Below are 27,305 nucleotides of genomic sequence, written 5' to 3'. Positions count from 1 at the left end.
TGCATTTTTATTTATTGTAAAAAATATTTCCCAATTACATTTTTTGTCTTAATTTTTAAAATTTTAGGTTTCAAATTCTTTCCATCCTTTTCCTCACTCACCCATTGACAAGGCAAGAAATACCGTACATATTATACATATAACACACATTATACATATAAAGTCATGCAGAACATATTTCTGCATTAGTCATGTCCTAGGGGAAAAAAAAAAGAAAGCAAAAAAAGAAAGAAAAAATATGCCTTAGTCTGCACTCTGAGTCCATCGATTCTCTGCCTGGAGGTGGATAGCGTTTTATCTCTTGAATCATGGGAGTTGTGGTGAATCATTGTATTAATCGGAGTTAGTAAGTCTTTCACAGTTGATTAGCTTTACAATATTGCTGTTACTATGTAGATTGCTCTCCTGATTTTGCTCACTTTACGTCAGTTCTTTTAAGTCTTTTGAAAGATTTTTCTGAAACCATCCCTTTCATCATTTATTTTTGCACATTTATTTTAGCATTCCATTGTATTCATAGACCATAACTTGTTCAGGCATTCCCCATCTGATGAACATCATCTCAGTTTCTGATTCTTTGCCACTACAAAAAAAGCTACTAGAAATATTTTTGTACATAGGGTCCTTTTCCTTTTTCTTTGATCTCCTTGGGGTATAAACCAAGAAACAGTATCCTTTGTGCTCAAAGGATATGCACAGTTTTATGGCCATTCTGGCATAGTTTCAAATTATTCTACAGGATAGTTCAACCAGTTCACAACTCCACCAACAGTACATTAATGTACCTATTTTACCACATCCCCTCCAGCTTTTTTCATTTTCCTTTTCTGTCATCTTAACCAATCTGATGGGTGTGATACCTCAGATTTGTTTTAATTTGTATTTTTCTAATTATTAGTGATCTAGCATTGTGATAGCTTTGATTTTTTTCCTCTGAAAACTGCTTGTTCATATACTTTGACCATTTATCAATTGAAGAAAGGCTCTTGTTTTTATAAATTTCACTCAGTTCCCTATATATCTGAGAAATTAGACCTTTATCAGAGAAATGTATTGTAACATTTTTTCCTACTTTCCTTCTAATGTGGGCTGCATTAGTTTTGTTTTTGCAAAAACTCTTTAATTTTATTTACTCAAAATTACTGATTTTATCTCACACGAGCCTATCTCATGTTTGTTCATAAACTCTTCCCCTAGCCGAAGATCTGACCGATAATTTCTTCTGTGCTCCCCTAATTTGCAAAATCTTATCAAGTCTTAATAAAAGAAATCTTCTGAAGCAGATCAGACCACCATAGGGGTAGAGGTGGGAAAGACTGCTTCAGTCTTTCCTGACTGGGTGACAGGCCCTGCCGGTAGGTCCTAGTCAGAGAGCTAGATCAAGCTGCAGGGAAAGTGGGGGAGCCTGATGGTGAGCAGGAGTCACACTGCACACCATGGAATGGCAGAGCATCCACCTCACTTCGCACCTGGGCCATGGCAGTAGCTCTCATCTAGACACAGCTGCCCAAATGATACACCTAGAGCGCAGGGCATACTTTGCCACACCCCCTTAAAAAGCCTTAGTATCTCCATATTGCTTCTGTGGTCTGTGAAGGAATTTCTTTTTGATATCAGTGTCAGAGGATTCTGAGCCATCTTTGTAGATTTATTTCACATTACTGCCTCTGGTTCATTCCAGCCAAACTGTCCTGTTTCCTAGTTCAGTCTCCCATCTCTCTGCCTCTGCCAAGGCTATCTTTACTCCAGTCCTAGCATGTTCTCTCTCCTCACTACTACTGTGTAAAATGCCTCGCTTCTTCAGGGTTCAGCCAGAGTGCCACCTCTGCCTGAGGCCTTCTCTCCCCTCCCTTAGTTTGTTAGCATCCCACCCAACCCCCTCCATTACTTTGTGTGTGTTTTGTATCTAGTGTTAACTGTGAACAAGCAATGTAAGCTGCTTGAGTGAGGTCAAGGACTATTTCTTTTTCTTCTCCCTTTCTCTGTGTGTTTCTGTCTGTCTGTCTGTCTCTCTCTCTCTTTCTGTTTGTCTGTCTGTCTCTCTTCCTGGTCAAATGCCTCCATAAAGGAAATGTGATTCTCCTGCAAGATTTTGCCCACCCCAATGCCAGCACCCTCCTTCCCCACTCAGCCTTGGACAGACCTTTTAAACCCTGTCAACTCCAAGGCAGCCAACCACATTATGGAACAGCCCTAGGTCTCCATGTTTCACATCTTTATAGGTCAAGATGGCCAGCCAGCTCCTTTGCTAAACCATGCCATTATGTCCCTAGAATCAGTTTTATTAGCCACTGGAGTGTCGTTTCATATAGCACTGTGTAATTTAATGCTACCCTGGTGGCCTTCAATGGTTATTCCGATGCCAGTCCAAGGGCCAGGCTTTCTTTTCTGGAGTGATTTATCCCTGGGCAGGATCTGACTGACCTGCTCCACAGCTCCATGTACAGATTAAACACCAGTGGGGCCTACAGCTTCTCACCCTAAAACCTGCCTGTGAGTTTGTTAGGAAGGGAGCAGCCGAGTTAATCCTGCTCAAATGTGTTTGTGAGAGGATGTTGCTGTATTCTCACCCACAGCAGTAATGGTAATAACTCCCATTTATGTTTGGAGACGCATCTTCGGTAGAGTGGCCTGTGATGTAGGTGATGCAGGTACTTTTGGCCCCATTTTACACATGAGCAAACTGAGACTCTGTGAAGACAAATGGCTTTCCAGAGGTCACACAGCTGCAAAATGCCAGCCCTTGGGTCTTCTCCCTCACATCCAGTTCTATCCGCCCCGAGCACCCTTGACTCAAACCAGATGTCACCCTCACCCTTTTAAACTTGAGCCTTTGGGGTGGAGGTTGTTTTTATCCTTTCTTTCTCACGCAGTGTTATTCTGTTCACTTTATATTGCACATTTCATTAGGAGGTCATGGAGATTTCACATTCAGTGTCTTGTCCTCCCAAGATTTTTGTTAGTTAAGTAAGGCACTTTCTTGTAAATCCACTGACTGTTTTAAGTCCCCGTCTGAAAGAAGCAACAAGAAAGGTTATGAGATAGGGGTGTTTGTTGTGAGGAGTTGTGGTGTTATCAAAGTTCTCATCCTTTCTGTTAAATCCTATGTGATATAAATAGATTTTTCAAAACTCATGAGGCTCTTAATAATATGAAAATAATCAGATTCCTCTGAATGAAGTGATTAGGAGCCCACTGTTTGTATTTCTGCACAAGTGAATCTCCTCCCCAGTCGGCCTGCTCAGGATTTATTCCTCTCATTCTCCTAAGTTGTACTGAGTCTATTTTCTTTATGGTTGATTAAAAGATAGAAGTTTGCAATGCCCTAGTATGCTTAGTGTGAGTTACAAAAATAGATGGATGCTCTGTGAAACATCACTTTTGGTCTCCTCAGAAAGGACCGTCCTTTGTAAGAGTGAAACCTTTATATGGTAACTTTATTTCTTTCCTCATTGTAGGCATAAGCTTTTCAAACAGCGCTGTGCGGTTGGGCCCAGTCGGCCCCCTTCGATATCACAGCCGGGGTTCACCGTTGGCCCACCTTCTTCTTCATCTTTGCCGCCTCCAGCCTCTTCTAAGCACAAAACAACAGAAAGGCAAGAAAAAGGAGACAAACTTCAAAAGCGGCCCGTGATGCCATTTCACCACAGGCCCTCAGTGGGTGAAGAGTTATGCATGGAGCAGGATGCGCCGGGACAGAAGCTGGCCTTGGCTGGGGTAGATTCCTCCTTGGAGGTTCCAAGCGGTAGGAAGTATGATAAGCAGCTGGCTGTGCCTTCCAGAAACACAAACAAACAAATGCATCTGAATCCCATGGATTCACCTCATTCCCCCATTTCCCCTCTGCCTCCAACCCTCAGCCCCCAGCCAAGAGGGCAGGAAGCAGAGAGTTTGGACCCACCGTCCATTCCTGTGAATCCAGCCCTCTATAGTAATGGGCTCGAACTGCAGCCGTTGTCCAACCTGGATGACAGGACTGTTCTTGTGGGCCAGAGACTGCCCCTGTTGACTGAGGTCAGCGAGACAGCCTTGTACTGTGGGGTTGGGCCCCCCAATTATGAATCATCTGATAAATGGCACAGTTACCACCTACCACCAAGTGATGACCCAGAGTTCAGGCCTCCAGAGCTCCAGGGTGAGCAATATGATGTCAAGATGGAGATAAATTCAGACAGCACTGCACTGAAAAGGTAAGGAAATTGACCTGACATTCGAGATTCATTCTCACTCGACAAGAGGGTCCTGTTTATAAAAAATACAAGTCTTACTTCCCTTCTATCTATTCACCATCTCTCTCAGTAAGGTTTGTAGCTCAAATGTAAACCACAGAATCTTTCCCAAGATGTTTTTGTAAAAATATTAAGTAATAAGAAAAGTCAAAGAGAGAATTAGAGCAAAGGTCATAATTTAAGCACAGGAAGTTTTAAAAATCAGGCTTGGAAAAAGCAGTTCATGTCCACTAATTTCCCAAAGGCCGCTTACTGCAAGAACAAAATAGAATTGTACTCCTGTATTTCTTTATATTCTGCTGGTATTTTGTCTTTTATTTACAAAGCTAAAATATTTGAGGAAGGCTCCATACATGACCAGTTATATTACGTGCATGCATGTATTGGTCTGTGAATGACTACACATGCTCTGAATTGGGGGCATTTGTCCATAACTGTTTCACCAAAGAAATTTTTAGGGAAATAAATCAGCTATCCTACGAATGTGCTGGAAAATTTTTTTAAAGCATGTGATCATTACATTCCCTCTCAGTAGACCAAGATTTGTCGATGATATAAATCAAACAATTTCTGGGATAGTTTGGTGTATCATAATGTAAATGTATTTTTTAGGTTTCACTCGTCCACTCACTGTCCCATATTGGTTTGTTTGCTTCCTTATTTACTACACACGCTGCTTCTCTGATGTACCCAATAAAAAGTGGAGACTATCCCAGCTTTCCACTCTTAGGCAAGTAGTAATTAGATTTATTTTACTTCTTTAGACTCTTAGCACAACCTAACAAACGGTTTAAAATCTGGGAAGACAAGCAGTCCCAGGGGCCGGCAGGCCACCTTGACCCATCACCTCGAATGCAGCAGCCTGCAGAGACTCTGGGCGATGCCAGTGACCCATATACCTTTGAGGATGGTGACATCAAGTACAGTTTCACCGTCAACAAGAAATGCAAACTTGGAACAGAGAAAGATCTACTAAAAAAGAATAAGGTACTTTGCTGACCCACGAAATGACATGATCTTTGTTAGCCATCTCAAGCTGTATGAGCTGAAAGTTATTGAAAAAGCAGGATGTGAGTTTCTCAAATTATTTCACTGTTAATGTAAAGTGTATAGAAATGCCTTAAGCATATGACGTATACTTGCTGCTCTTTGCATGCTGCTTCTCCCTGTGTTAAATGTTGACCCAAACACCGAGGCTAAATGTACCACCTGTCTCCTTTCCTATACAAATTCCAGCATGTTTGTTTTTCAGAATTGTCCCAAGTATTTGAAATTTGAACAGTGGTTCCCATAGTTGATATACATTATGACTAATCTTGGTCTTTGGTCTCTTCCCTTTGTAAAAAAAACCTAGTATTGTAGGTATTATTTGAAGGAATGAGATTCTATTACTCTTGTTCTTGAAATGTAAGACAGCCTAAAATACTAGACCATTATAAAGAAATTTAGAGATATAGTTCCCAAGGTAAACATAGTCTAGGTGGTTATTTAGGAGAAATCATTATCTCGAGAACTAGGTGAGGGTATGCATGTACCCACATGCAGTACTCTGGTTTAAAAACACAAATTTTTATCATTGACAAATACATACATAATAATGAAAATAGCCAGCATTTATATAGTGCTTTAAGGTTTGTGAAGTGTTTTACAAATATCTCATTTGATCCTTACAGCAACTCTTGGAGATAGGGATTGTTATTATTCTCATTTACATATGAGGAAACTAAGGCCAACAGAGGTTGCCTAAGGTCGCACAGTAAGTGTAAGACAGACTGGATTTGAACATTTTCTGACTGCGTTGTCATCACACTTTTGAGGGTACTTTAGACAAAGTTTCTGCTTCAATAAGAATTACTTGGAGAGTTGAGAAGAAAGTGGGCATATTTTTGGTTGGAGGTTGAGTGGCTACACTATCCAGATTTCCAGAGTAAAAGGCAGCCCTTTCTCCCTTGTCAGCCTAGATCCTACTGGGAACCTTTTTACCTATGATTTCTCACCTTCCACCCTCTACTTCTTAGCATTTGTTCTCCTATTTCATACTCTTGGTTTGCTGGGCACACGTTTATTATGACTGAATTTCTTACACAGTCTGAAGATGGATTTGGTACAAAAGAGATCCCTATACCAGGTCATTCCACACCAGTGCCCGATGGGAAGGATGCCATGTCTATTTTCAGTTCTACTCCAAAAACAGGTGTGTAAAATATTATTTGCCCTCTTTAGATAGCTGGTAAAATAAGTGAGAGAAAAGGTTCTTTTCCATTAATGCAATCAAGTTTTCAGCATAAACTTATCACCATCTTTCACATATTGTTTTACTCTTCCTTTCCCAATTGATGATCAAATTGTAATCTGATTTTAAATGTAAGAAAAGCCATAGGAAAATACATGCTTGAGATCTGTATTCATTTCCCACTCCTCTGACAAGGAAAGAACCATTGGCATCCCTCATCCTGCTTTTGTGGGCCCTGTTTTTTTTCCTTTCCCACAGACGTCCGTCAGGAGAGTGCTGCCGGCAGAGCAGGTTCCAGCAGCCTTACGCAAGTGACTGATCTGGCCCCTTCACTCCATGACTTGGACAACATCTTTGATAATTCAGATGAGGATGAGCTGGGGGTGAGTCTGTTCCTAGAGGCTAAGTCAAGTCCACAGTCAGAAAACATGTTGTCAATAGACTGTTATTGAAATTAGTGAAGTGAAGTTTGGGGGCTAAGCTGGTGTTTTACTCTTTTCTAATCAGTGCAAGATAAGATCTGATTTCCAGTTTGGAATGCTTTACACGATGCTTTGTGTGTTTAGCAGAAATGGTAAAGTTAATAGTACCTTGTATCTTTTATCCTTGGCACCTGATACATGGCTTCTTCTTTTTCTTTTTTTTTTGTTTTGTTTTGTTTGTTTTTTTTTTTTTTTAGGCAATTGGGGTTAAGTGACTTGCCCAGGGTCACACAGCTAGTAAGTGTCAAGTGTTTGGTCTGAGGCCAGATTTGAACTCAGGTCCTCCTGACTTCAGGGCCTGTGCTCTATCTACTTTGCCACCTAGCTGCCCCTTATTTTTCTTTTTAAATGTTGAATATTTTTCAACTTTACTTTGTGAAATCTTCCTAGAAATCATGGAATTTAGGAGTTTGGGGCTCACCTGGATCTGTTAGAGAATCTTTGAAATAACCTTCATTTTTAACTAAGAAATGATATTTTATGATTTTCAGTCAACCTATATTTTATTTAATCAGTCAATAAACATTTATTCTGTGCTGTGCCAGACAGCATGCTACATGGTGGGGATAATAAAGAGAAGCAAAAGACAGTCCCTGCTCTCAAGGAGCTTATGTTCTAGCCGGGGAGACAACATGCAAACAAATACATGCAAAGCAAGCTCTATGCAGGATCAATAGGAGATAATTACAGAGGAAAGGCCCTGGAAGTAAGAGGGCTCGGGTAAGGCTTCCTGTAGAAAGTGGGATTTTAAGTGGGACTTAAAGGAAGCCAGGGAAGTGAGTAGTTGGTGTGGAGGTGGGAGAGTGCTCCACACATGGAAGACAGCTAGAAAGAATGAGAGGGACCTAGAGATCAAACGTCTTGTTCCCAGGACTAGCCAGGAGGCCAGTGCCCCTGGACTGAAGAGTACTTGTTAGGGAGTAAGGCATATGCAGACTGGAAAGAAGGGAAGGGGCAGGTTATGAGAGACTTTCAATGCCACACAGAGCATTTTGATTTGCTCCTAGAGGTGATAGGGAACCATGGGAGCTTACTGGGTATCGTGGTGGGACCTGAGCTTTAGCAAAATCACTTTAGTGGCTGAATGGAGGATGAACTGGTGTGGAGGGACAGGCCAACCAACCAAAAGGCCATTGCCATAGTCTAGGCATGAGCTGATAAGGGCCTGCACCAGGGTGGGGGCAGTGTCAGAGGAGAGGGGCATAGTGAGGAGTACTCAGATTTGCCTGAAGAAGTTCAGCTACGGGTCCAAGATTGCACTGATAGTGTATGTTAGAGACAGTGCCTGCTCCCAGCTGCTCTGGCCTCCAAGGCCAACTCTTCACCCTTGCTGCATCTTTGCAAATAAAATATTCCCTGTAAATCTTTTTCCAGGCTGCATCACCAGCACTACGTTCATCAAAAATCCCAACAGTAGGAACTGAAGACCGACCTCTGGGGAAAGATGGGAGAATGGCTGTACCTTATCCACCAAGTGAGTAGAGTGGCTTCATTTTGGCTTCACTCATTTCCTGTGTTAGAATGATATACACCTCTCTTTTCCCCTTAAAACTAAGAGTTAAAACTAATTATTTCAATTGGCCTTCCAAAAATGACAGGGCCTAATCATAAACAAGGACCAGCACAGTTTCAACTCTTTGTCCCAAAGCTTCAGGGCAAGAATTTTCTTTGTCATTTTAAGACACTAGAAATATTTGGCTTGTATTTCTTTGTCTAATAGTGCTTTTCTAGAAAGAATCGTGCTGTATATTAAAGTGAGGATTCATTGGAAAGTATTTTCATATGTGTGCATCCATTTTCTTAAGTATTATCCCAGAAAATATCCTGGATATCAGTTTCCACTGATAAGCTTTCAGATCTATGAGCAAATTTTGATACTTTCTTGTTGATAAAATTAGTTTGATATGTATGCTCACAATAGGAGGAACTACCTTCTAGTACATTCCTAAGAAATCAGACTGTTCAATGACAGCAAAGAAAGTCAGAATAACTGTATGGCTACTCTGAAGCAGAAATATAATTTCACTGCAAATCATTCTTTAATACCTTCTCATTAACTTCAGTTGGTAATGAGAACAAATTGAGGGGAAAAACTACCGTGTCACAGGGATGAGTCAGAGAGTTTTATGGACCCATAAAGGCCGCACTGATTTACTCAAATGTGGACATATAGAGGGTACCGAGATGGGAGTATGACAGTTTTAGTAGATCCCATAGTTTTTAAAATATGCAAAGCTTTCTCAAGCATGACACGTGTGAAAATGAAGAATGATAGCCAGGCAGTTGCTGTAGTTTTTTTAATTAAACATTTTTCTTTTTTTATGACTCTGCACTGCAGAATTGTACAAACATGGAATGCAAAGATTAAAAAAAAGAGGGTAAAATAGATGCATGTGGAAGAGTCCAAATCAATGAATCCTTTCACTCAGATTGAACCTGTTCATCTTCTCTGTCCCTTTTGACATAAACAAGTGATGCATAGCAACATGTGTGAGATGTTGTAATCTCACAAAACTGGGCTCCCAAAGCCCGTTCACTGACTGTCCTATGTTTGGTGGCCTTGTCCACCTTCCTAAGACCTGCTAGAGATGCTCCTACAATGCCCAGGATGTCATTCCAGTCAAAGAATTTGAAGTCTCTCATCAGAATGCCAGCCAGAGGCTATTCTAAATGAATGAGCATCAGCTCAATGTTTCTAGTTTGTCCAAATTTATGTTTTGGCAAGTGTTGGGAGTGTAGGAATATAGTTATTTTTTCAGGTAAAGAGAAAATGCTGTATTTATTTTAAATGTCAAGAAATTTGTTTTTAGGGGAGAAAAAAATAAGGCATTTAGGGGGCAATTTTCAACTATATTTTGTGCCCTTTGGGCTTAACATGGCAGGTTTTTTATGTTATACAAACCACAAAAATCTTTAGTCTGAGTGATGTCGTCATAGGTTTAGTTCTTATTCTCATTCTGTGTGATTTTTCCAACATTGATGGCACCTGAAGTTTAGCCCTGAACTGCCCTCTGAAATGGTACCTCTGAGTTTGAAGTAGACCACATTTGCCTCAAGGATGACCCACAGGTGCCCATTTTTGTCAGCTGTAGTTCATGTTAGTCCTTCAAAGTGACAGGCTTACCCTGTTTTATTTAAAACCTGCGCTCCTTAAAAGTTAGGTGCAACAGAATTATGTTGTAAGTGTCCTCAGGAAACCTGTCCTTTATCTTCGTGTCTTAGGCTTATGATAAGGCTGAGCACACCCTCACCTGCCAGCATGGTGTGTGCTTCAGGAAGCCCCTGTCTGTGAGGTTTGCCTTGTTTCCGCTCGCCTTATTCATGGATGTGGAATCCCAACCCTGAACTAGATGGGGATCTGGAATCTTTGGGAGCCAAAGGCCAGTGAATGAGGAGGACAATGTCCACATCTGTATGAGAAGTGACCAGGTCTTTAGTGTATTTACCAGTCACGCCTTTCCCAGGCCAGTTATTGTTACTTTTGAGTGGATTTTCAAAGCTCTACGCCATCTGTACCTTTAGCTACTTGACCTGAATGTAAGTGTTATTACTCTCAAGGGGAACCAGATGAGATCGTGTGCATGGATCATATCAAATCCATCACCGGGACCAAAAGGCAAATGAAAGTACATTGCCTGTTGGGTGCCAGGGTCCGGCGATCGGCATGGCTAGAACAGTAGAATCAGTCTCAGTACTTAGTAAGCACCCATTATCTACCTTGACCTGTGGGTTGTATTAACGGACGTCCCTGTATTTCTTGTTAACCCCTTAAACTCAGTCTGTCTGGAAGGACCTATGTACCTTCCCTCCTACTTCTGACCTCCCTATTTCTGTTTGTGTCCCTATCCTTCACCTTTCTCCCATATTTGAACCCCGCCTATGTTCTCTTGGGTGCTTGCCTCGCCATCCCCTCCCCTGCACAAACAGGAGCCAAACCTTCCCGCTCTTCCTGCACAGTGGCTCTCCGCCCACTGCCATCATGCACAGGCTTTTTGCCACCTGCCTGCACTATTGCAATTGCCTTTAATCACTTTCCCTGCTTCCAGGCTCCCCTCCATCCATCCATCCATCCATCCATCCATCCATCCTTTCTTCTTCCTAGTGTACAAGTGTGGCTCCTCATTTCCTGCCAAATGTCAGGCTTGTCATTCTGGCACTGAAGGCATCACACATGGGCATTGTGCCCACCTTTCCAACCCTGCATGTCTGTTCCCATGTGCATGTCTGCTCAGCCTTGCTTTCCTGCCTCCGTGTCTTTGTCCACTCTATTCTTTAGGCTTGGAATGCCCATACCCTCACCCTCCAGGATGATGGCTAATCCCACAGACATCTACCTGTATATTCTGGGGTCCATTATTTGCATATGTGTTACTTTGTATTTGTGTGAGCTCCCCGAAAGCCATCATCTCTGAGCTGAACCTTCCTCTGGGCGTGGCTTTACAAATGCCTAGCAAATGTTTGAATAAGATAGAGGCCACAACTCAGGTGTAGCCCCTTAAGGACAGGCTAACGTTATGGCCAAGGATATCAGAGGCCAGCTTATTGCCAATCAAGAGTCCATTTTCCAACATCCTCTGCAAGTGACTATCCAGCCTGCGCTTAAAAGGATACAATGAAAGGGACCCCACTAATGCCCTTGTGGATACCTAGAATGAGGAGGAAGCTTTTCCTAAAATCAAGCCTGATTCCCCTACCTGCCACGTTCCAGGCTCTGCCCTTTGGAGACGAGGAAACAGGTCTGATTCCTGCCGTGTGAGAGCCCTTAAAATACAGGTGACTGACTCTCCTGTCTCCCCAGGGTCTTCTCCAAGCTCACCATTCACAGATTCTTCTAAGGCTGGACCCACCTCTGCACGTTCTGCAATTATTCCCCACTGGCCTTCTCATAGTGTAGCACTTGGAGGATGATAGGACCAGGACAGAGAGTGGCCATATTACTGATTCCTCCCTCGAGGCTTCTGAGGTCATAGCAGCTTTCTCAGCTATGTGACATGGTTGTAGTGACCGGCCTTGTTGTTCTCTCAAGCCCCCAGTTCTTTTTCAGATAAACTAGTGTACAGCAAGATGGTCTATTTCCTACTTGGGGGGACATGATTAAATATAGGTTTGGCAGACTCCTGACCAGGGATAGAGAAAACCTAATAATAGCTGTATTGATTATGTAGATTTACATAGCACTTGAATATTGGCTAAATGCTTTCTATCCATTACCTGCCTGGAGCTTCACAACATCTTTGTTTTGTAAAGCAAGAACCCAAGGCTCTTGGAAGCTCAGTGATGTGTGTCAGGATTGTGACCTTCCTCACTGAAAGGACACCACTGTCTCTCACCTATCACAGGCTGGTCAGAACTGCCTGGCATCTTACAATTATCATCAAAAGGGCTTTATCCTAAAAAGGAAGGAGAAGGAAAAAACTCTGTGTTGTGTGTGTGTGTGTGTGTGTTGTATGAGTATTCAGCCAGATATTATAGAGTAGCTACAAAGTATGAAGAAAAACCACATGCCCAGAAATTAGTAAGAGACAACGACCCAAGAAGGGCTGGAATGAGAGAACAGACCATGTGATGTGCAGAGATGTGCCTCCCCTTGGTGCCCACTGGAGTTGAGCTCCATGGGCCAGCTGGCTAGTCCCCTCCCCCTCCCCCACCTTTGCATAACACCCCTCATGCATACGACCGACGCTCGCCCTCCTCTCTTCAAGGCTCACTTTCAATGCCAGCTCTCCAACTAGCTCATTTCAGATCCTTATGCTTGTTAGTGTTCTGAACTGTGCCCTGCACCACTCATAATTTACTTTGTACTGACTTTTTAAAAAAACGTATTTTGCATGTGTTTATCTTTGTATATGTTATTTCCCTCCAGAAGCACGCAAATTTTTTGTGGTCAAGTACAATTTTTAAAGTGCCTTTTTTTGTATTTTTTGTGTGTATCCCCAGGGCTCAGCACAGGTCTGACACATAGTAGATACTTAATAAATGGATTTGGTATACAAATGAGGAAAACTGACACCCAGAAAGTCTGAACTGAAGTGAAAATGTTGATAGTCAGCAGGGTGAATTAAAGCCAAACTCACCATCATACGTATCATGTATGGGAACCATATCTGGAATGTACTCTTAACAAGGAATACCTCTTTAAGAGGAGCAGGATAGTTCATGGGGTGGGGAGAGTTGGAATAACATTTCAGTATATATGGAAATACTTAGCAGCATATATAAGCGCGCATGCTGCCTCATTGCTGTCATGAGATTCTTATGGACTGGATGGAGTTATGTGGGCTAGATGGATGATGGGTAGGTGAATGTGGAATGGCTTGACAAGCCAGACCCCAGAGTAGTCCAGAGCAGTCATTAATGGCTTAGTGTCAGCTTGGAAGGAAGTGTCAGAGGGGTTGTGAGCTGCTTCAGTTTTTCTCTTTGCCTTGGATGAAGCCATTGGTGGCATGCTTATCAAACTGGCAGAAAGCACAGAGTTGGGAGGATTGGGCAGATGGTATGGCATGGTGGCAAGATTGCTAGAACTGGGACAGAAAACCCAACTCTCAGTCTGAATTCTCACACTCCCCGTGTGCTTGGAGCAAGTTTATCAGCCTCTTTGAGTCTCAGTTTCTTCGTCTGTAAAATGACCTTCAAGGGCACTTTCAGTTTTAAACCTATAGTTCTATGATTCTCTGACACATTGTATGACTCAAATAAGATTGAATTTAGTACAGATAAATGCAAAGTCTTACACTGGGGGTTCAAAAAATCTGCACTATAAATTTATAAAATGGAAAAGATACAGCTAGCCAGCAGCCATCTGAACAAAATGTGAGGGGTTTCATTGACTGCAAACTCATTATGAAATCAGCAATGTAATATGGCAGTCAAGAAAAATCTAAGCCAGTCTTTGGCTGCATTTAAGGCTCGTAGGATCTTTGATGCGGAGCTGGAGGGCACCTCAGAGGCTGTGGGATTCAAACGCTTCATTGTCCAGATGAAGATCTGTGCTGCTGGATTTCACCCCACATCTGCTGACTTGTGAGCCCACCTGAAACATTGTCTTAGTTCTAGAGAGGACGGGCTTCAAGGTCCACTAGAGGTTTTTAGCCTGGAGATGAGAGGCCTTGATGATGAGAATCATCAGGTTCTTAAAGGGTTTCACGTGAAGGAGGGTTTGGTTTCATTCTCCTGGGTGGAAGTGCAGGAGACTGGATTAGGGGGGATGGGAGGGGAGTGATCTCTCTACATGAGAGCTGTCACAAGGAGGAGTGGGCTGCCAAAGGGGATTGCTTAGGTCCGAGACTGGCTGACCCCTCGTTGGGAGGGGGGGGTGTATGTGTAAATATTCTGTAATCACCAACAGGGATAATTAAGCATCTCAGATGAAAAGGATTCACATTTTTTGTTATTTGATTCACAATGGCATTGGCTTTCCCTTTTATGAAAATTAACGTTTAATACATTCTTCAAATATATATCCCCCCTTTTTTTCAGTTAGTTTTAGCTACTACAGAAAATTGAACTGTGACCTTGAATCTTATCAAACCATTCTGTTCTGTTCTATTCATAATACAGAAGAAAAAGTCTAAGAACTCACATGAGAAAAGCAAGTTTTTAAAATTTAAAACAAACTGGATTTTTTTCCTCTTCGGAATTTCAGTCCTGTATGTCACAGAATTCAGTCTGAAACATCCTCAGCTTTTGGAGCCTGTATGGCATAGGTAGAATGCTGAAGTGGGATTCAGGAAGACTTGAGTGCAGACCCTGGCCCAAATCTTCACTGGCTATCCGGTGATTGGGCAAGTCACTCAGCCTTTCTCGGCCTCTGTTTATTCTCCTGTAAAATGGGTGGCAGAGTTAATGCTAGCACTCAGAGTTGTCAAGTGTATGGACATACATACACAGCTACACACATAGTTAGAGGAAATCACCTCCTGTTGTTAAACTGCTTGATTTTGATATGTTTTCTCCAGAGAACCCCAGATAGTTCTGCCTAAGTGTCTTAGTGAGCGCAACACAGGCCCTGGACTTAATGAGAAGATCTGAATTCAGGTCTCTAGATCTAACTAGTTGTGAGTTCAAGCAAAGGATTATACTTATTCTACCCCAGGCCTCACAGGGTTGTTATGAGGAAGGCATTTTGAAAACTATAGAATATGCTAAAAGTGGGAATTAAGATCATTGTTAACACAAAGCAATATGAATGATTAATTAGGAATGAATGAAAAAGTAGTTAAGTGCCTGTGCCCTGATGATACAAGTGTGGGGCATTCTGCTTTCCTCAGAGACTCTATCCCTTCCCCCCTTCTGTCTCATCTATCTATATCCATATCAACTATCTGTCATCTATCTATATTCACATCGATCTATACCCATAGCCATCATCTGTCTTTTTGTTCTTATCTACCATTTTTCTGTATCTGTCTATCACTCTCTCATCTATCTGTCTCTGTCCATATGTATTATTCATCTATCCATGTGAATGGTGGCCGGAGAAGGAAGTTTGGCCTAGAGTCACAGGATAGTGAGGAAAGCATAGGGCAATTGATTGTCACACTCTTCCTAGAAGTATCGGTGGTATTGATTTGATGACTGTTTCCAGAACAAGAGATGGGGATGGTGGGGCAGAAAAGGTGGTTGACTGCAGAATAGGTCACATGGCAAGGTGCCAGGGGGCATGACCAAATGGCCTGGGCCAGTTAGATGGTATGTAATGGGTGAGTCTGTACTCACTTAACAATCAGCACCGTTCAGCCTAAGTTGAAGGAGCACCTGGCTTTGGAGTCAGAGGAGTTCAGTTCAGATTCTGGCTCTTCTACTTGTACATTTTGTGACTTCAAGGGAGTCATTTGATCTCCCTGGGCCTCAGTTTCTTCATCTGTGATTGGAGAAAATTGGACCAGGTCCACCGTGAGATCCCTCCCAGCTCTCGATCCATTATCCTGTGAACTCTCTAGGATGGCAGTTTGAGGGGGTAGGAAGGAGATGGTTTCTGGAGATCTGGTGTGAAGGCTGTTGTTCTAGGTGGGGAGAGTACCAAGGTGGGTAGCTGGATGGGATGTGAACCGTCTAGGGCTGCTTAGATCAGAGTTAGTTAGGAAACCCTTCGACTTCACTCATCCCAAGCTGAGGAGGGGGATGGTCTCTCGAGGTCTGGTCCAGAGGATTTTGATCTGGGTGCAGAAACGGGAGGCAGTGACAGGGCAGGTGACAAATTACCTGGAGTGGGGATAGGATTGGGTGATAATTAATACTCTTCTATTGAGCTTGAAAGTTTACAAAGCAGCATCTGCATGCCAGCCCTAACAAGCACAAGGTTTTATTGAAGAGGGAGGAAATTGAGGGGTGTAGTCTGTGTCCTTTCCCCCGGGCTCCGGCTCCTCAGGGCTGCTTGGGCAGTTCTGCACGTGCTGCAGCTGTACGTGTGTCCTGTATTTGGACCGCCGAATCAGACCCGACCCGTTCTTTTCCTCTCAGCGATGAGGACACAGGCCCAGAGCAGTTGGGTGCTGGCCAGGGTGAGCCTCCTTGCCCCCCGCCCAAGGAGCCTCAGGCTGGACCACTCTGAGACAGAGACAGAGACAGTCAGAGAGAGAGGGTTTGGTGTAGTTTTGTTTTGTTTTGTTGTTCACGTATACGGCAAAAGTCACAGATTAGTCTGAACAAGTGGGGTTACCAACAGGCTGCCTCTAGTGAGGCCAGAAAGAGAAAGGAAAGGAAGCAGGAAATTGGTAAATCCATCTATCTGATCCTAAATCAGTGACCCTAAACTTGTGCTCAGACCTTGTGCATTAGCCTGCTACACAAGCACCACCTAGTGGCCAAATTATGTCACTGCACTTTGTGTGCACTAGATGACCCTGGAAGGAATACTGACATCCCTAATAGAGTGAAACAATGCCTTGACTTGCACTTTGTAGAGGGGCTTAATGTGCCCTGGGATCCTTTACACCAGGACCGAGTCAGCTATGATTGTAGTATCTTGGGAACTAATAGCATGGGAAGTTAGAGAAAGGTTTAATTAATGGACTGGATGGTAGATGCCGAGTCCTTGTTTTGTCCTCCAGCAACCAAACCCCCATTTTCATAAAGACTGGAAGGTAGAATCACCAAGTGGCCGATTTGTGAGGATTCCAGAAAAGCCTGACCAGGGTTTGTAGGGAGCCTGACTCTCTAGATGGGGCCTGAATCTTTCTATTTTAATACCAAATGTCATTGTGTATATACTTTATAAAGCCAGTTTCAGAGGCAGATTCCTTTTCCTAAATGTGCCGGTGCACATGCATGCATTTTCTGATTTCAGTAACTTAGCTACTTTATGTAAAGCTGTTCTGTGAAACAACCACGTTTTAAAAATGCACTTTTAAAATGTTTTAATGGATCAGGTGAGTTTTGTTATTGAAGAACTAATATCAGTGTAGACTGCCCCCTACTCTGCAAGTTAGGGGATTAGAAGGGTGCTGGGGCAATGGGAAATTAAGTGACTTGCCAGGGTCACACAGCAGAGATGTAGAAGAGGTACTGATTGGACTGAGGTCTTCTTGACTCCACAGTTAGATCACTACGCTGTCTGCCTCTCAGTCCACTTGAGTAAGTGCCATTTCCCCCCTTGAATCCTACAATATCAGTCTTCTATTCATTACCAAGGATATCTTTGTTATAAATTAACACCACATTATTATTCTAAGTATCACAACTCTGAACCGTACTGTTTTGCTGTAATGTCAAACCTGAAAAAGAACCCTCAAATGAAGTTAGTCCTGAATGACAGTTTGCAGTGTTTTGAGACTTACGTTTAGGCTTGGTAGCACAGTTCCACGCAAAGTGTTAAGAGTTGGCATCAAGATTTCTTTAATTTTTATCCCCCAAGTATGAGTGCTCAATAAGATCAGTCACTTAGCTCTTCCCTAACCTCGGTTAAAATGCCTCATGCATCCTTGTAAATCAAAATAGGTACTTTAGGAAAGGGGCAATGCATTTAGTCATCCCCATCTTATAACTTCTAGTTTCTGTGTAGTTATCCAAGCTTTTAACTTTTCCCTTTAGACTTTGTGGTATTGCTGTTGATTGAGGGGGAATAAGATCTGAAGGCAATGAGCTTTTTGATTGCTTAATTACTGTCAGCCCTAATAATAAGGTACAAAGAGCTATACAGTTCCAGAACAAAATTAATTCTTGCTAATAGTCATCCTGATAGCTTGAATTGTTACTCTCATCCGTTATGTGTATATTTGTTGTATGTAATGTCACCATTTAATTAGCAGCGTAATGTTCTGTGCCAAAGAGAGCAATTAGTAATTAGCCATGATGAAAATGCTCTTAAAAAGGAAGGGTGATTTTTGAATGTCTGTCTGTCCTCTCCCTTTAGCAGTGGCAGATCTGCAAAGGATGTTTCCTACTCCTCCATCTTTGGAGCAACATCCTGCTTTCTCTCCTGTGATGAATTATAAAGATGGCATCAGCTCTGAGACTGTGACGGCGTTGGGCATGATGGAGAGCCCTATGGTCAGCATGGTCTCCACCCAAATCACAGAGTTCAAAATGGAAGTGGAAGACGGACTAGGAAGTCCTAAACCTGAGGAGATTAAGGTAATGCTGCTGAGGCAGGACGGGTTCCAAGGAGGCTCTGTAAGAACTTTTTAAAAATGGGAAATGTATGTATTATTTTTTAGGCAGATGTTTCTGTGATAGGTGAAACAAATTGTTGTGTAGAATTCACTAAAAAACTCTTTGAATTGGTGTGTTTTAGACATTGATGAGTTATTTGAAATAACTTGGTATACATATAAATCTTAGCGTGTAGTTTTTAGTAGTTAATTACTTCAGGTAATTTATTTTAAAAGAAATGTTGAATTCGGGTTATTCTCTCTTTTCTGCTCCTCCCAAAATGATGGGGTTTTTTTTGAATCAGTCCAACATGACCTTCCTGCCTTGGTTTCACAGGACTTTTCATACGTGCACCAAGTTCCCACCTTGCAGTCTTTTATGGGTTCCTCCCTGTTTGCTCCACTGAAGATGCTGCCCAGCCAGTGCCTGCTGCCTCTGAAGGTGCCGGACGCCTGCCTCTTCAGGCCCTCCTGGGCAGCTCCTCCCAAAATCGAGCAGCTGCCTCTGCCACCAGCAGCTGCCTTTGTCCGGGACGGCTACAAGTATGTGCTTGGGGCAGGCGGGTGGAGAGAAGGGTGGCGATCTCATCTCTGACTTTGCCACCTTCACTAGGCTTTTCTTAACAAAATATTTGTGCATGGCAATAGCAGCCACATTTTTGAAACCCCCATAACTAGTGGCTCACCTTGTTTTTGTGTGCATCATTACCTGTTAGAAATGACATTATTATGTCTTTTCAAACTGAGTTTCACGTGTGCATTGGAGAAAAACATAGGCCATTTATACACAGAACTGTCTGTCAGAGCTCACTTGATAAACCCACAGCATCAACTTCTAAGCAAAGCCCTTGATTACAGTGGACAAAAGAGATGCTACATGAAACACTTTATTTGCAGAGGTGAATTAAATTAAAAAAAACATTTTCTTGAAGAAACTTTGCAATGAAATCTTGATGTTTTCTCACTCTGTACCACCAAGTCACAAATCATCCCTAAGGGACTAAGATGCAGGTGGTTGGGTGTTTGTGGCATGGAGGCAGGCTGGGTCCTTAGAACACTTGGGATGCAGTTTATGCAGCCAAAGAAAAATGGTATTGACATTTGATAAATGAATGGTGTAGTTTGATAGAGAGCTAGACTTGGAAGGAGGAATGTTTGTGCTAAAATTCTGCCTTTCAGTCCTTGGACACATTACTTCTCTCAGACACTCAGTTTTCTCATCTGTAAAATGGCCATAATGATATCTCTACTGCCCGCCTCACAGGGTTGTGAACATCACTCTGTCGTCTAAGCGTCCCTTATGATCATAGCATGATTTTCCCATGATCAGATCAGCTTATCAAAGTGATCATTGAAATGACTGAAAAGACTGTGATTTTGTACATGTGTTTCCAGTCAGATCACAGACGTGTCATTCGTGATTCTAATCAAAGTTGGAGTGGTTTCAGCCTGTGTTTCCACGTGTGGTGGCCTTATGTGACTGCCTCCGTCGTCTTGTTCTGCTGCTAGGAAAGCATCCTGCTTAATGGGGAAATAACCCTCATGACAGAGCCCCTTCCTTGTGAGAGGCTCTCTGTGTGGACTGCACGCCACCTGAAGATGGTGCATACGGGAGCTCCCAGAACCCCCTCCTCAAGTTTACTTTGTTTGACACATACAGAAACCTATTAAAGCCAGTACTTGGTTGTTTTCTATTTGGGAATAATTTTTATAGGGGAAATCATTCAAATCTTTACATCTTTGTTTACAGCTTTCAAGATTTCCTCATGCCCCTTCAAAGAATGGGGGTGGTGGAAGATAAGCCATAAGCACTACTGAAGAAATAGTTTATTTTTTTTCCTTGTCTAAACTGCTTATTAATTTCCTGTTTTCACTGAAAAAGAAACTTTAAGTTTGAAATTAATCTAACCAAAGTAATGATTATTATTGTGGGCCCTAAATAAGTAGTGATTACTAATAATGATTTCCAAGTCACCTTTTCTCACTAGTCAGAGATGGTTGCGGTGTGGTCACTGTATCTCAGCTTTCCCACACCCACATCTGCATCACTCATTCTGGGGATTTGGGCAGAGCTAGCCTAAACACAAGAAAGGCATTCTGAAGAGCTGCTTCTTGAGGAAGGCTGAAAGAGTAGGCAGCTCTCTGTAGGGGTATTCATTTGAGTATAATATTAGAGCCCACAAAAAGACGGTTAGAGAATCAGAGAACTTTCTTCTCGGAAGCAAAGAATGAGCTGTCTGTTCTCAGAGACAGGCTATTGCAATAAAATTTGCCAAGAGAACTTTCCAGGGGCTCTCCCTCCTATACTGACGTTTTGATGTTAGGCTTTGTTTTCCCATAATTGACTCGTATTAAAAAGAGCTGTTTATGCAGGAAAATGTATGTAACTCATCTATATTTGTGTGTGTGTGTGTGTGTGTGTGTGTGTGTGTGTGTGTGTGTGTGCGCGTGCGCCCCCGTGTTATGTTTAAAGTGGACAATATAATGTCCTATGGGAAAAAGTATTGGGTTTAGAATTGGAGGACTGGTTCAAATCCTGCCTTCTCTGCCTGTTGCCTGAGTGGCCTTTAGGTCAGCCACTTAACCCTATCAGGGCATCAGTTTTCCTCATCTGTAAAATGATGGAAGCGGACTAGATGACAACTTAACTCCTTCGTGCTCTGCAATGTCTAAGGCTTTTCCTTGCAATGACCCTATGAAGAAGTGTTGGTAGAAGGGAGATCTCTAGCTTGTCAGTGTCACGGCCAATGCCCTCATTTTACAGATGAAGAAACGGAGGCCCAGGGGGGTTAGAAGATGGGGATCGTCTGATCCTGGGTCTAGGACCAGAAAGGACTGCTAACCCAATCACATGGTTTTACAGATGAAAAAAATGAAGGGACTCATCCACGGTCACAGAAATTATAAGTGGCATTGACCAGGACTCAAATCCAGGTCTTTTGGCTCCACACCCAGGACTTTTTCCATTGTGTCATGCAGAGAATTCAGAGAAAACTTAGTCTCCCTAGTTAGAAATGAGTGGCTAGGATAGTAATAGCAGTAATGACAATGGTGATAATTAGCATTTACATCGCACTTCAAAATTTGCAATATTATCTCATTTAATCCTCACAACAACCCTGGGAGGTATTATTATCCTCATTTTTTTGTTTTGGTTTTTTTGGTTTGTTTTGTTTTTTTGTTTTTTTTTAAGTGAGGTAACTGAGATTAAGTGACTTGCCCAGGGCCAGACAGCTAGTGTCTGAGGCTGGATTGGAACTTGGTCCTTTCTGACTCTTAAGTCCAGCAGCCTTACTCACCACACCCACCTGGCTGCCTCCTGAGCTAAATCTGTTTGCATCTGAGCATAGCTCACACTTATGTAGCACATGTGATACTGTCAATCACTTATCTAGCTCTTTGGCCTGTATTATTTAAAGGGTAGTATTAGAAACATTTTCAACCAAAATCAATCTAATGTGATCTGTAGGTATCAGCTCTGATTACTATTAGAAATAGAATCCTAAATAAGTCTGCTAGTAGTTAAGTCAACCCCACCCCCAGCCCTATTTTTACAAATAGAAACAGTGAGCCAGTATTGGACCTTAATGAGAGGTGATAAAGGAAACGAAGGTGGGGGGTGGCTGGTGGAGACAGCCTTTTCCAGAATGAGCTTCTAATGTACCCGTGTTCTTTCTGCGACAGCAACGTGCCTAGTGTTGGCAGCCTCGCAGACCAGGATTACCTGAACACACCCGTGACACTCAACAGCGCGGCACCAGCCAGCAACAGTGGGGCGGGAGTGCTGCCCTCCCCGGCGACTCCTCGCTTCTCTGTGCCGACACCGCGGACACCGCGGACCCCGCGGACCCCCAGAGGTGGCGGCACGGCCAGCGGCCAGGGGTCTGTTAAGTATGACGGCACCGAGCAGGGGTCGCCAGCTTCCACGCCATCCACCACGAGGCCGCTCAGCTCCGTGGAGCCTGCCACCGCCCAGCCTGTGCCCGAGGCCCACAGTTTGTACGTCACCTTGATTCTCTCCGACTCAGTGCTGAACGTCTTCAAAGACAGGAACTTTGACAGCTGCTGTGTATGTGCCTGCAACATGAATATTAAAGGGGCAGATGTCGGGCTCTACATCCCTGACTCTTCCAATGAGGACCAGTACCGCTGCACCTGCGGCTTCAGCGCCATCATGAACCGCAAGCTGGGCTATAATTCTGGGCTTTTTATTGAGGACGAAGTGGATATTTTTGGGAAGAACTCAGACCTTGGCCAGGCGGCTGAGCGGCGGTTAATGATGTGTCAGACTGCCTTCCTCCCTCCGATGGAGGGGTCCCGGAAGGCCCAGGAGCCCCCTGTCAGCCTCCTCCTCCTCCTTCAGAACCAACACACGCAGCCGTTTGCAGCCCTGAGCTGCCTGGGCTGTGTCTCCCCCAGTCACCGCCACCCCCTCCCCGGGACACACTGGAGTTACGACAGGGTCCAAGCAGATCACAATGACTCTTGGACAGAGTGTGTCAATGCGCTGGAACAGGGACGGCAGTATGTCGACAACCCTACTGGTGGGAGAGTGGATGAAGCCCTCGTTCGAAGTGCCACTGTCCACTCTTGGCCGCACAGCAATGGTAGGTTTCAGGGTTGAAAGTCCTGACAGTTCTACCTAACACTGTGTTAGGTGAAGGCGACTTTCAGTGACTTCTTGTTTGGTACCTGGTGTTGATTTTCCTTGTCACTGGGGCCAAAAAAGCTACAGAAACCAAAATTCAGTCTGGACCCTTTTTAAAAGATGAGGAAATAGAGTCTAAATAGGTGCAAATTGAATCATCCCATGTTTGAGATTCCCCCTCCTTGTCTCTTGCCTCCTCTTTAATCCACCATTTTTATTGAATAAGGAATAGAGGGTGGGCCTGGGATTTCATTGATGGAGACGATTCCTAGGTGACGAAGCTCCCTCAGCCAAGGCAGATCTTCACTGCCCAGAGCATGAGACGCTAGTTGGGTCATACAGTAGGATGTGGGTGTCATAGCTGGGATTTGAACCCAGGTTTTCCTGGCTCCAAAGCTAACTCTGTGCCAACTAGGCCATGTTGCCTCTTTGGATCCATCATATAGCAGCTTGGAATAATCTTAATATACAGACTGGCCTATTTATTCCTCTACTCAAAAAACTTTACTGCCTCCCTATGGCCTAGATTATATAGTACAGACTCCTCAAGGTGCCTGCAGCCTGACTCCCATCTACATTTCCGTACTCATTCACACTATTTCTCTCTCTCTCACACACATGCACGCGCGTACACATGTACATACGCTATCTCCCATGTATATTCCCTTCTCTTTGAGTGCACTCTCTCCTCCTTGCTGCCTATGAATTCCTTTGGGGCTCAGTTCAGGTGCCTACTGATTTGAGGGTCATTTACTCATCTCTCTCCACTGCATGGTGTTCTGGCCTTCAGATTTCATCGGAGCCCTTTATGTGGATCTCTCCTTCTACCCCACCCTGCTTTATTTGATCTTATACTTGTATACGCCCCACCCTCACCCAGAAATCTATATGCTCCTTAAGTTGTTCTTAGAGGGTGTGTCATTTTCATCTGTAGATTCCCAGTTACTTACACAGAGTTAATGATTGAAAAATATTGTTAAATTTGGTGTTGTTGAATGGGAAAATTTCCTTATTATAATCTCTTTATATATTAATTTTCTTGTTTATTAAAATTGCACTTTTCGCCTCTTACATAATCAGTATTTATTGAACACCTGTAATTGCAGAGAAATGTGGAGATAATATAGAGGGATGGTAGGTAGATTATCTGCCCTCTTAGAGCTTGCAATAATGCGTTCTCTTGGCTCATTCTTAGTGCTGAAGAGGCCAAGATTGTGAGGTTAGGCCTTCTCGGAGCACACAGCCTTCACACCAAGTTTTACTGGCAAATATGTGCAAAGACCAAATGAGTGCCTGAGAATGGGTTAGCACAAGCTCTCGCCATTATCATGCGCAGATCAGTAAGAAATGCCAAGCAGCCCAGAATTTGAATTTGAAAATAGAAGGCTCATCTTGGAGCCAGGAAGACCTAAGTTCCAGTCCTGCTGTGAGATCTAGGGAAAGTCACTTAACCTTGTTTGCCTCAGTTTCCTCTTTTGTTTAATGAGGAGGTTGGACTTGATGTCCTCTGAGTCCCCTTCCAGCTGTATGTATCTGATTCTGCGGTCCTCGTCCACCTGGAGTCTGCTCTCCATCATTCCTCGGAGGAGTCGTCTGGCCTTTTCTTGAAGACTTTTAGGGTTAGGGAACTTGCTACCTTCTGGGGCAGCCTATTCCACCTTTTTGGTAGCCATAATTGTAAGTAAGTTCTTCCTCACATCAAGCCAGAATCTGCCTCTGTGTAGCTCCCATCTATTTGTCCTCAGGGACAAACTGGAATAAATTGACTGTCTCTTGTGTGATACTTGTTTAGGGCTATCATCATCTGCTCCCTCCCTCGCCACCAGCCAGCACCTGGAGGCACCTCCAGTCCACTGGCCTCTGGCTGATTTCTCACACCTGAGCTATGCAGCCAGCTACCCAGCTGTTTTCAGAGAAACTGCCTTGCAGCCCCAACTCTTGTACTTAGAAGGCTTTACATTGATCTCCTATTTGATCCAACAGTCTTGCTTTTTGAGGTCTTTAAAATCCCAACCGGCATCAGGAACAGGGTGTCCCCCCGCTCCATCCTCCTTCCTTGCTCTTCTGCGTGGCAGACAAAATGATCTGCCTGAGGCACAGGCCTGATGCCATCACTTCTTTGCCCAAAGAGTGAATCCCACTTGTCTCTAGAACAATATTCAAACTCTTTATGTTTGACACGTAACACCCTTTATAGTCTGGCTCTAGCCAGCCTTTCTGGGTGAGTACCCATGCTTCCCACTCAGCTGAGGGGGCCTTCTTGCATTACCCGGGCACCACCTCTGGCTGCTTCCCCTCTGCCTTGGTGCAGGTTGCTTCCTGTGCTGGGAGCGGCTCAACTGTCATCTCCATCAAACAACCTTTATTGATTTCTGCCAGTCGCTAGCCTTCCCTTCAGATCATCTCATGTTTGTTTTACACCTGTCCTGTATCTCTCTGTGAACGCGCCACATACTCCCAAGCCAACGTAAGCTCCTTGAAAGCAAGAACTGTCTCACTCCCCTATCTGTATCTCAGTGCCTTCCAGGTGCCTGGCATGCAGTAGGTACTTAATTAATGTATTAAGTCATTATTCCTCCTAGCTTTGTGTCATCTTAGAATTTGGTGAGCTCACCAAATATGCCTTTATTCAAACTTTTTATTTCAATGTTAAATAGTACAGGGCCCAGCAGCTCCTTGGGGCACTCCCTGTGCTAGAGATGTCAATTCATCAGTCACTTCTGCTTAACTCACTCTACGTCTTCTGGTAGTCTGCTGCTGTGGGGGGGTGTCAAGGGAGGAGGTTGTTCCAGGCCTATGATTTTGTTGGAGTAGGGAACTTCTGGTGTAAGTACTCCCTCCACTGGTACAGATAGTGAGCTCATCTGCCACTTAAAGTCTTGGAGAGTTGCCTGGGTCCCAAGAGGTTGGCTGTTTTGCCCATAGTCACCCAGATTATTTGTAACCTGCAGGGCTTGAGCCAGGTCTTTGTGATGTCAGCACTGGCCCTTTCTCCACATGGCATCTGCCACTTTAATTGCTTTGTCACAAAAGGATGCATAGGTAGCACGACGTGACCCGTTCTTGATGAAGCCAGGCTGGCGTTTCATGGTCAGAGCTTCCTTTTCTTGGTGTTCACTTGTCAACCCTTTAATAATACATTATAAGGTTTTGCCAGGACTCAAAATCAGGCAGACTGATCTATATTTCTTAAAAATCTACCCTTCCCAATTGGGCGCTTGCTTCTCTTTTTCTGGCCCAAGGGCTCTTGTGCCCTTCTCCCTGATCTGTCAGCAGTCATTGGCGGTGGCCCAGCTGTCAGTCAGACACATCAGTTTCTTTAATGCCCGTGTGGACCTAGTGACTTGAACTCATCCAGGACAGGTAGACAGGTAAACAGACTGCTGTCCTATTTATCTTGAGTTTTTACTCTGTTAGCCAGTTCTGTTCTACCTTTTTGAGGGGAAAGATTCTTCTCCTTAGGGTAAAAAGCAGAAACCAAAAAGCATATAGCTTTGACCTATCGTCCAAGCAGCCATTCTCCCTCCATTTGCCAGTTACAGTGGTCATAACTCTTCTTCAATCTTTTTTTTTTACTAGAGGAGGAAAAAAACCAACAACATTAAATTCCTTTGTGTATTCAAGGCATTACTACTGAAGACCTTTCATGGCTATCAAGTTTAAATTAATGTAATGCAAGTTGATGCTATAAGCATACCTCTGTTTTTTCTCCTTCTCTCCCTCCCTCATCAGCTCTGACCACTAGTGTAAGGAAGGATAAGTATGGACAATCCTTCAGAGATTCCTAAGGGCCATAAGGGTCTGTTAGGTACCTTTCTACAGGGCAGAAATATATTTCTCCTCCAAACTAAAAGTTGCTTTCTATGTTTAACCATCAGATTATTTATATTTTTGAGGTAATTGGTTATTTCGGAATTTGGCAGGCCCGCTTTTCATATGAGGTGGGAGAAAGCTTGAAAAAAACAGTTAATTGTGATTTTCTGGAACAAGATGGTGCCCTCCATCCCACACCTTTCATCCAGGGTACCAAAGTACACTACACTGTGAATATGTAATCAGATTTTACACAAACTACTTTTACGGAGAATGGAAGCTAGTTGCTTGGTATAATGGAAAAAAAGTAGA

The 27,305-nt window shown here is 43.4% G+C and overlaps 1 protein-coding gene across 4 annotated transcripts in view; it reads left to right on the top strand.

Annotated features, from left to right (window-relative positions):
* MED13L (mediator complex subunit 13 like) overlaps nt 1-27,305 on the top strand; it is a 392,641-nt gene that overhangs the window by 332,533 nt on the left and 32,803 nt on the right. For 3 of the 4 annotated variants that reach the window (XM_027862683.1, XM_027862677.1, XM_027862695.1), the window contains 8 exons: nt 3,459-4,190; nt 4,994-5,216; nt 6,318-6,423; nt 6,721-6,845; nt 8,319-8,418; nt 18,295-18,515; nt 18,870-19,075; nt 22,217-23,139. In XM_027862683.1, the coding sequence (XP_027718484.1) occupies nt 3,459-4,190; nt 4,994-5,216; nt 6,318-6,423; nt 6,721-6,845; nt 8,319-8,418; nt 18,295-18,515; nt 18,870-19,075; nt 22,217-23,139 (2,636 nt within the window). The remainder of the gene's footprint in view (nt 1-3,458; nt 4,191-4,993; nt 5,217-6,317; nt 6,424-6,720; nt 6,846-8,318; nt 8,419-18,294; nt 18,516-18,869; nt 19,076-22,216; nt 23,140-27,305) is intronic. The other variant, XM_027862690.1, reaches the window with a different exon arrangement.

Source organism: Vombatus ursinus, unplaced genomic scaffold, assembly GCF_900497805.2.
Source record: "Vombatus ursinus unplaced genomic scaffold, bare-nosed wombat genome assembly UNPS02001287.1, whole genome shotgun sequence".
In the NCBI taxonomy this organism is placed as follows: domain Eukaryota; kingdom Metazoa; phylum Chordata; class Mammalia; order Diprotodontia; family Vombatidae; genus Vombatus; species Vombatus ursinus.
The sequence above is the reverse complement of the archived record's forward strand: the minus strand, read 5'-3'. Positions and strand labels throughout refer to the sequence as shown.